We start from the raw sequence: 10,423 nt of genomic DNA on the forward strand, positions 1-10,423 counted from the left end.
TGCATGATCCTCAGGGCAAAGGCTTCTCTATTCATGCATAGCCAGACTTTCTGACCTCCGAACTTCCCTGTGTTTATCAAAGACTTTTGAATTGGGCGCCATGTCAACTTCAGTGTATGAGTTTTATGTTCTGAGCACTTGTTCTGCACTGGAGCTGAATCACATGTGCCAGTTATATCCTGAAATAATGAAGATGCCAGAGATTATGAAGTTTAGAATCGAAGGTTTTAGGATGATATCAACAGAACAGAAAACCAGAATTATTACAGATATTAGCATCCCAAAACATTCACGGCTGGTAGATGATATGAGAGCAAGCGGTAGCGTCTACATTCCATTACTGCTGTTTCAAAGCGTTAGGTCACATACCATTAAGATATCTGTGCTACTACCGTGTATGTGTGTGTAAGAGAGAGAGAGAGAGAGAGAGAGAGAGAGAGAGAGAGAGATTCCTATGTATGCTATTAGTCACTCAAGGTGAATTCAATACCTTGCTTCAACAAGCCTATCGACCAATACAGAAGGTGCAATGAATATTTTAATACATACAGTAACTGAACGGAATTGTATACTGTATTTAGCTTTCTTTGAAACTGGATAGTTACTGGATACTAGCAAAATATGAAATCTTCATAGGATTACTACAAAATAATTTTATTTTCTGGAAGCTCGGAAGCAACCCTTGACTAATGAATATGCCTTCCCCCCAGCCCCTCCTCCTCCTCCTCCTCTATAATTAAAAGAGAACAATACATCTTGTGCCTTCTGAAGTGTTGTCCTTCCTCTTGACTATGGTTTGGCAGAGACACTCTGAGCGGCCTCCTCTCTCCAGCGTGCTTTTTTCTCCAGATTCTGGCTCGTCAGGGATTCGTGCCTCTCCACAGCCTGCAGCAAAGGAGAGACCACAGAAGCATGCAAGGAAAGTAACCATGTGACTATACATTATTTTGGCTTTAGGTGTGATTCCTGGAATAAGTAAGTTGTGGGTTTGCTGTATGAAGAACTGAAAGGCTTTTTAGACTCCAGGACTTGTGACATGACCACTCAATGGAAGACTGCGCACTACTTGAAGGGACTACAAGACTTGAACCCAGACTGTTTGGTTCTATGTCAGACAGGTTAATTTCTTTATTTCAGGAAACAAGTAATGATAACAGGACGAAGAGCCCCCATATATATCCTCTCCTGCTCACCTTAAGAGCCTAGCAGATAATAGCAGAGCTTTCAAGAAAAGGCAGAAAAGAGTAACTAAGCATCAATAGGTCCCAGGCCTCAGAGAGGTTAGGCTGGCCTCAACTAGAGCCAGGGCTTTTTCGGCTGCGGCTCCAACCTGGTGGAATGCTCTGTCACAAGAGACAAGGGCCCTGCAGGACTTGACATCTTTCCGCAGGGCCTGCAAGACAGAGCTGTTCCACCAGGCCTTTGGTTAGGGCACAGCCTGACTCCCTCCTTTGGCAATCTTTACAATACTTTAGTTTATGGTTGCCATCAATTCTGATTTTAATTAATTCTTATGATGTTTTTATAATGTTGCACTATTTTAGTGTTGTTAGCCGCCCTGAGCCCGGCTTCGGCTGGGGAGGGCGGGATATAAATAAAATTTATTATTATTATTATTATTATTAATAAATGGAGGTGCCAAACATGATGCTATAATCCTGTCTGCCAGTGGGGGGCCATTTCAATCCCTCTCCATATTGCAGTTTCCAGCTAACATTACAGTACCGTATTTTTCGCTCCATAAGGCGCACCTAGTTTTTAGGTGGGGAATCAAGAAAAAAAATCTTAATACCCTCCCCCAGCCCCAAAGAGCAAAGAAGCCAAGACAGCGAGCAGGATCCATCCCGCTGGCTGTCTTGGCTTCCTCTTTAGCCACGCGCAACCACTCCAGCGCAAGGTCCCGCTGCGCTCCAAAGGCTTCAGGCAGCTATCCCTGAAGGCTGGAGAGCGAGAGGGGGCGGTACTCACTGACCCCTCTTGCTCTCCAGGCTTCAGGGAAAGCAACGCGTAGCCTCCGGAGCGCGGAAGGAGCGCTCCCTCTGCGCTTTGGAGGCTTCGCGTTGCTATCGCTGAAGCCAAGGAGCCTGCATTCGCTCCATAGGACGCACACACATTTCCCCTTTATTTTTGGAGGGGGAAAAGTGTGTCCGATAGAGCAAAAAATACGGTATATTTTTTATGAAAACTATAAGCAATCTCCCACAGAGCTATTGACATAAACTGTTGATAATGCACTGAATTCCACATTTGGGGACATTCCCATTCTCATACCTATCCTACCCTGACTTTGATTCTAATTCTCTCTTTCTTCCTCTCTCCCTCCCGCCATCTCTTAGGTAAACTATAGTTTATCCTTCCATTTACTTTATTAAGAATACAACCACCCACATTTTCCCTGCTACAGTATTCCCACAATTTAATTGCTTTTCCTGAGAGATTAGGCTGGTCCTTTAGCTCTTCCCCCCCCCCCCCACGCTGCTGCCAACCTCTTAGCTCTCTTGTACTCACCCGCTTCCCCAGAATGACCATCAATATGCAGCCCATTATTGTCAAGGCAATCATTACGTAGCTGATCTTCACACGCATCTTGTTCCTCGCCGCGTCAACCATCTCAAACCTTTACAAGAATGAATTATCCTAAATTAATCGTCATGGATTAGCATTGTCAAGCCATAGCTGCTTCCACTGCCTTGACCATCTTGTTAATGGGGGGAAATAAAAGGAAGAATCTAGTTAAAGGCTGCTAAGCCATAAGGCCTGTTGCGTTTGTCCATGGAGTTTTGTATGCAAGTCCATGGAGTGATGTATGGAAGTGAAAGCTGGACCATAAAGAAGGCTGATCGCCAAAGAATTGATGCTTTTGAATTCTGGTGCTGGAGGAGACTCTTGAGAGTCCCATGGACTGCAAGAAGATCAAACCTCTGCATTCTGAAGGAAATCAGCCCTGAGTGCTCACTGGAAGGACAGATCCTGAAGCTGAGGCTCCAAGACTTTGGCCACCTCATGAGAAGAGAAGACAAGACTCCCTGGAAAAGACCCTGATGTTGGGAAAGATGGAGGGCACAAGGAGAAGGGAACACAGAGGATGAGGTGGTTGGACAGTGTTCTCGAAGCTACCAGCATGGGTTTGACCAAACTGCGGGAGGCAGTGGAAGACAGGAGTGCCTGGCATGCTCTGGTCCAGGGGGTCACCCGGTGCTACACCAGCTGCACTGGCTCCCGGTGGAGTACAGGATCAGGTTTAAGGTGCTGGTTTTAACCTTTAAAGCCCTATACGGCCTAGGACCCTCGTACCTACGGGACCGCCTCTCCTGGTATGCCCCACAGTGAAACTTACGGTCTTCAAATAAAAACATCTTGAAGGTCCCAGGCCACAGAGACGTTAGGCTGGCCTCAACTAGAGCCAGGGCTTTTTCGGCTGTGGCTCCGATCTGGTGGAACACTCTGTCACAAGAGACCAGGGCCCTGCGGGACTTGACATCTTTCCGCAGGGCCTGCAAGACAGAGCTGTTCCACCAGGCCTTTGGCCAGGGCACAGCCTGACTCCCTCCCTCGGCAATCTTTGCGGAGCTCTGGCCCAATGGTTGCCAGTGGCCTGAATTAATTAATTTTACAATGAATGATTTTAGAGTGTTGTTTATGTTATACTTTTATACTGTTTTATTGTTGTTAGCCGCCCTGAGCCCGGCTTCGGCTGGGGAGGGCGGGATATAAATAAAATTTATTATTATTATTATTATTATTATTATTATTATTATTATTATTATTATCTGATAGGATCTAAGCTGGCAGTCACTACAAAAGGGTTCTTGGGTCACTGCAGATAACCCAATTTGTGGCAGCTGTGAGGAAGGCGAATTCCATGCTAGGAGTCATGAGAAAAGGAGCTGAAAATAAAACGGCCAGAACCATTGTACAAATCAATGGTGTGACTGAACCGTCTACATTTCTGGTCTCCTCACCCCACAAAAGGATATTGCAAAGCTGGAAAAGGTTAAGAAGATGGCAATCAAAATGAGCAAAGGTTACAACATTTGGGGCTTTTTAGTTTGGAAAAAAAAGTAAAGGGGAACACCACAAAGCTATGTAAAATGATGCACAGAAAGAAGAATGTGGGTAGAGATACTTTTCTCTCTAGAACCCAGGGTTCTAGACTCTTACCTGGGTTCTAGAGAGAAGGGTCCTCCGGGGTTCTAGAGCTCGGAGTCATCCAATGAAGCTGGACGGTGAAATATTTTGGCCAAACCTCTTCACACAGCACATAGTTAAACTGTGGAACTTGCTACCACAATTAAGTCAAAGCTGGAAAGAACCTATGAGAGGAAACATTTCTAATGTTGCCTTTCCAAGCCAACATGTAGTCATCACCTCTGACAACAGTGTGAAAAAATGTTCAATAAGATAATAAGCAAACAGCTGACAAAATCTCAGAATATTTGGGTTAGTGCTTCAGCACCCTCACTATAAATCTAACAGGGTTCCCACAAAATCTGCTTTGCAGCTTTTTAAGAACTCAACACTAAAAGCCCATCTGCGAAATAATTCTTGCTCCAGAACTGTATCAAGGAAGAGCTAACACAAAAGCCTGGGAAGCTTTGTGCAATCTACAGTGGTACCTCAGGTTAAGTACTTAATTCGTTCCAGAGGTCCGTACTTAACCTGAAACTGTTCTTAACCTGAAGCACCACTTTAGCTAATGGGGCCTCCTGCTGCTGCCACGCCGCCAGAGCACAATTTCTGTTCTCATCCTGAAGCAAAGTTCTTAACCCGAGGTAGTATTTCTGGGTTGGCGGAGTCGGTAACGTGACGCATGTGTAACCTGAAGCGTACGTAACCCGAGGTGCCACTGTATTCTGCCCGAATCTGTCGTTGTGCCTGTTTCTACAATTTCATTAAGAGTTTGCTGTTTGAGTAGTTAATTGGTGGAATCAGTAACATGCATGACAGAGTCAGTAACTTCTGGAAACAGAACTGATAATGTAATCACAGTTCAAAGTCAGTTGCTTCTGGCAGCTGCTGCCGATTGCTTTGCTCTTTGACACAGCTGAAAACAAGCAGCAAGCTTTGAGTGTCTGGATCCCTTGATCAGCCTTGCAGAGGCCCTACGCTACTATTTTTCACACTGGGTGACTACTACTACAAAGAACATATGATAGGAAGCTACAAAAGCACTCTGCAAGCCCAATAATAATCTTTGCTGATAGGATTTCCTTGAGACATGTAGTCAAATAGCACACAGACCAAAGCAGCACAGGAAGGTGAGGCTGTCTGAAATGCTTCACTGCTTCATGTAAAACTAACATAGTCTTCATAAGGCTGGAAAAGGCTTTGAACACCAATTTTATCCAGCCTGTATCTACTGAAAGCTCAGAACCCCAAGATGGCCAGTGCTCAAGGGGCTCAGGCCTAAAAACCAGCCTACACCTTATGCTCATCACATGACGCAGTGAAAAAATAGGCTGCCTCTGTTCAACTCTGTGTAACAAACTGGTTTTCTAGACATTGGCAGAGGGAAAGACAAATAAGCAGAGGTAGAGAGCACACAAGTTGATCCTTCTTTGTCTGCCTGTCTCCAAGGAGAATTTCAGAACCCTCAGTCAGAGCGCAGCTTGCACAGGACAACTTGTGATGGGATTAAAACGTAGCCAAGCCACATTACACCTCCTAATCCACATACCCGCGATCACTCATCTTTTATAAAATATTCTGGATTCTCTGAATATTACCAAGAATTACAACCAGAATTATGCAAATGGCAATTTTAGCCTGGTTTGTGCTTAATGCTAAACTGTGGTTTGCTTTCCCAGAGTATGGCTTGTTTGAACATCCACACCCAACCCAAACTAAGCAAGGTCTGTTTTCTAGCAACAAACCATAATGCGGAGCCAATATTTGTGGTTAACTTACAAGACCCACTGTTTAGCATTATGTTCAAACCAAAGTGTCTTGCTTCGCCACAGTCTGTATAGTTCCCCTATCCTTCACCAAGCTACAGATGTGCGAGGCAAGAGTAGCTGGAAAACAAGCTGAAGACACAAGCTGCGACTTGCTTTCCTGCCTATGAGACAACCTATGGTTTGCTGAACAAGACGTGGTTAAAACAAGCCATGACTTATTGCGTTGTGTGTGAACGCAGCCAATAATAATTTGAACATCTTGCTGTAACAGCTATCTGCATTTCACTGATTTAAAAAAATGGGTTGTGGAGAGAAAAGAGTATTATCTTTATTCCTTTGCGAAGGGCATATCCCAGCTTTAGCATGAAATAATTACTGGAGTCAAATATGGAGTCATTTTAGCTACACTGGAAGTACAGTTTAAAGCAGTTTTTTAAATGCTTGGTTTGTGAAACTCAAACTTACGACACTGTTTCTGGTATATCCTCTTCTTTCTTGAAACGGCCCGTCCATAGCAACAACTTCTTGTCCCAGTCACTGGGCTTGTGTCCTGGAACTTTGAAAGAGGCTGTAGAAAGCAGGGGAGAGAAAATGCAGCGCTTGAGAACCAAACGCCTTATCCAGAAGGTGGAATCGAGATAGCGATCTCTCGCAGCACAGCCAATTACTTGAGGTATGGGGAGCCTTTGGCCCCCTCAGGCCTTCATCTGTCTCTGTTGGACTCTCCTCAGTGTCCCTGCTGCACCAGTCAGGATGACAAAGCAGAGCACTCTGTCATTGCTTCACCAGCCTGATCAGCTCTGTACTGGCTGAAGAGGAAGTGGATTCCCTTTCTCAGTGACCAATACAGAAGCCAATCCAGCTAGCTTCAGCCTAGCTTGCTTATCTTGTCCCTGACCTTTCCTGTTGGGGAAAGAGAGGGGCAGGGGAACTTGGTTTCATTAGGAGCTGCCACCTCAAGGTACCTGAAACTCTCCCCTTTTATCCGCTGCTCAGCTATTCCTGGTCATCTTAGCAGTGGCAGAGGAGAGACATGGGCTGGGATTACACAATCTCTCCCCACTCTGCTGATCGGGAAACAAGCCAGCAGCGTAGTAAGTCCTGGGACTCTGAGAAGACACCCTCTTCTCAGCTGTGTGCAGGAGAGATAGAAGGATGGCGCCTGTCTCCTCTGCAAGGAGGGGGTGTAATGTATGTACATGTCTGCAAGAGTGTAGGCTAGCTCTACTTATTGCTAGTCCTGATCCTACCAACTATGGTTTTGAGCCCTATGGGTTTTTTTCTGCATTTAGATAAAACACTTTGCACACTGAGCCACTTCTGAATGATTAAAGAATTAAAGAGTCTTGACCGGGGGGGGGGGTTAGGAGCTTAAAATACCAGTAGCAAGCTATCTGCGTTTCAGACTGCCGATAAGAAAATTCTTCAGCTCATACCAACCAGTATGTTTGAACACAACAATCACGTCCCATTCCCTATTCATGAGTGTCTATCTACCCAAAAAAAGTGTGTGGTGGGGGGACAGCTGGTCCCAAATGCTAAACAGTGGGAAAGGCAAAGGTGCAACAGGAGATTAAAGGATTTAATGCTTCTAGACAGTAACAAGTTCAGAAAATATGGGCTGAGGTATCTTCAAGCTATCCACCTTCCTACACAAAGACACCTTCATTTACTAATGATCAACCACTTCCAAGTCCTTAGTGAGGGCACCCCCAAACTCGGCCCTCCAGGTGTTTTGGGACTACAACTCCCATCATCCCTAGCTAACAGGACCAGTGGTCAGGGATGATGGGAATTGTAGTCTCAAAACATCTGGAGGGCCGAGTTTGGGGATGCCTGCCTTAGTGGCTGCCTGTCAACTCAGAAGTAGGGCTTACTCCCAGATAAATTGGGTTAGGATTGCAGCCTTAGTCACCAAAACCCTTTAGACAGACAAGGCCTGATTTCAGCAAGTCTCACATACGGACTTTGGCTTGCAAAATATGGTAGCATACATAGTTAAGCAAACATAGCCATAGAAAGGAAGGTTAGTTAAAAGTTTATAGGGAAAGGAAATCAAACAGCAAGTCACCACATGAAGATAAAGCTAGCACACACATTGCATACAATGTACATGGATCTACTTCCTCATTTTTAAATTGCACAAATTTAACGAAGAAAGTAAGATCCTCAATATAGAAGATGCATGCTGTTCATTCACTGTCCTAATTTCCAGTCAACAACTACTTCCCATTGCGCTATACCTTTTCCTTCAGTGTTAATGGGCTACATGCACACTTGTGGATATGCCACCATTCTTTCAGATACTGGAAAAAGAAATCTGATTTGGGGCATGCATATAAAACAATTTAAAAACTACCAATCAGCACCAGAGGCAGTCACATGCAAATACACATGTTGGATTTCCAGGCATGCTGCTGGAACCTATAGCTATATGCCCAGCTCTTTCCAGCATGACCAAACATGGCAGAAAAGAAAGAAATGAATTTATACATAGTAGTCAATGACGGGTCATCAAAAAGCAGTTGTTTACACAAAGGGAAAGCTACTACCCTACACACAAATACTTGGGGAGCAGATTCCGTGAAACACCATATTACCAATCAAGCACGAAGATAATTCTGGTTTACCTGAAGCCTGGGGTTTTGGCTTCTGCACATTCTCTGCTTGGGTTTTGCTGCACATCCTCCTGTTCACGAACCGGCATGGTCCTCCACTTGTACGCAGAGCAGAAGGAAGACGTTTGTCCAAAATCCTAACAACTACACCTGGGAGGAGGAAGGGGGGGGGGAGAGAAAGGTGACACGTTAGAAAAAGTTGCAACATAGAGAGAGAAACGTAACATGAAGCAGAAGACCCTACTCTCGGCTTCAGGTCCTTGAGCAAAACCGTGAATTTAAGAGGGAAAGCGCCACTGAACTCTGCAAGATGTGCTGGTAGAAGTACGACAGCGCCAGATTCGAGATGGTGCAGGCAGTTCTCCCACACCAGGCGCCACGCTGAGGGGTCAAAAGCAGTAGGAAGAACAATGACCTATTTGGGGGGTGCGCCAAATTTTGTGCTCACCCAGGACGACCTGCTACCCAAAGCCTGCCCTTGAGTATTCTCTGGCTGCCTTTGCTTTTGTTTCTTTTTGGAAAATTTAATAAGAGCAACAGCAACAAAATCCCGTGGGGGAGAAAGCTCATCAGAAGGTACCCTGATAGGTTCCATAAGGTCACAACTGGAAAAGATACGGTTTTGGGTACTCAAACATATTCAGTTGCCATCTCACACTTAAGTCATAACCAAAGTATCTAGTGGATTGTTCAAAACACTAAGACGAAAAAGCAGAAAAAGCTACACATTTTTCAAAGTGTCAAAAATTAGCCACAGACTAGGTTTTCCAAGCTAGTTAAGAGTTGGTCAGGCGCCCTTAAAACATTTTTAGTGAAGAAGTATTTGGCCTGCCATAAGTCAAACACAAATCAATATTTAGGTAAAGGTAAAGGAGACCCCTGGCCATTAGGTCCAGTCGTGACTGACTCTGGGGTTGTGGCGCTCACCTCGCTTTATTGGCCGAGGGAGCCGGCGTCCAGCTCCCGGGTCATGTGGCCAGCAGGACTAAGCCGTTTCTGGCGAACCAGAGCAGCGCACGGAAACGCTGTTTACTTTCCGCCGGAGTGGTACCTATTTATCTACTTGCACTTCGACGTGCTTTTGAACTGCTAGGTTGGCAGGAGCAGGGACTGAGCAACGGGAGCTCACGCCGTCGCGGGGATTCGAACTGCCAACCTTCTGATCGGGAAGTCCTAGGCTCAGTGGTTTAATAATAATAATAATAATAATTTATTTATACCCCGCCCATCTGGCTGGGCTTCCCCAGCCACTCTGGGGAAGTATTAATACTGTATTACAGTATTAAGTATTAATACTGTATTAATACTGTATTACAGTATTAAAATACAGTAAAGCATCAAACATTAAAAGCTTCCCTAAACAGGGCTGCCTTCAGATGTCTTCTAAAAGTCTGGTAGTTGTTGTTCTCTTTGACATCTGGTGGGAGGGCATTTAACCCACAGCGCAACCCACGTCCCTCATCAATATTTCCCAATACGTTCTTAATGTATTAATATTTCCCACTACATTCTTACTCCTCTCGCCCCCTGGAGATGCCCAGAATACTTGGCCTTTCTCTCCCCTTTTCCTGCAAGGGCGCCCCGAGTCCCCCCGAGTCCCCGCCAGGGAGGCGGAGAGGCGGCGCCGAGGTCGCCCGGGGAGCTGCCCCACCTGAGCCCGGGGCTCCCCGGGACTTCCCAGCCGGCCCTCGGCTTTGGGTGTCTGCCACCCCCGGGCTCCGGCTCCCCTCCGAGGTCGGGCAAGGACTAGGCCCGGCCCGGCCTTGCTGAGGCACTCACTCACCCGCCATGGCCCCCAGGAAAGAGGCGCTTCGGCCCCGCCTCGGAGGCCCCGGCTCCCCGCTGACGAGAGGAGGGAAGGAAGGTCAGAAGCGGAGCCGAGAAGAAGAAGCAGCAGCAGCAGGAGGA

The 10,423-nt window shown here is 46.0% G+C and overlaps 1 protein-coding gene across 1 annotated transcript; it reads right to left on the reverse strand.

Moving 5' to 3' along the window:
* Positions 1-638: 638 nt before the first annotated feature.
* FAM162A (family with sequence similarity 162 member A) lies at positions 639-10,423 on the reverse strand. The gene is made up of 5 exons (XM_082206173.1): positions 10,299-10,423; positions 8,528-8,665; positions 6,363-6,465; positions 2,509-2,617; positions 639-885 (listed from the first exon to the last, which is right to left on the reverse strand). Exons 1-5 carry the CDS (start codon positions 10,303-10,305, stop codon positions 790-792), a joined length of 453 nt encoding a protein of 150 aa, XP_082062299.1. The 5' UTR covers positions 10,306-10,423; the 3' UTR covers positions 639-789.

Source organism: Podarcis vaucheri, assembly GCF_965113315.1.
Source record: "Podarcis vaucheri genome assembly, chromosome: 17".
Classification (NCBI taxonomy): domain Eukaryota; kingdom Metazoa; phylum Chordata; class Lepidosauria; order Squamata; family Lacertidae; genus Podarcis; species Podarcis vaucheri.

Coding starts and splice junctions, on each gene's coding strand:
- FAM162A (XM_082206173.1), bottom strand. Junction 6,466..8,527: donor GCCAAAACCCCAGGCTTCAG/GTAAACCAGAAT, acceptor TGCTTTCTACAG/CCTCTTTCAAAGTTCCAGGA. Junction 2,618..6,362: donor GATATACCAGAAACAGTGTC/GTAAGTTTGAGT, acceptor ATTCTTGTAAAG/GTTTGAGATGGTTGACGCGG.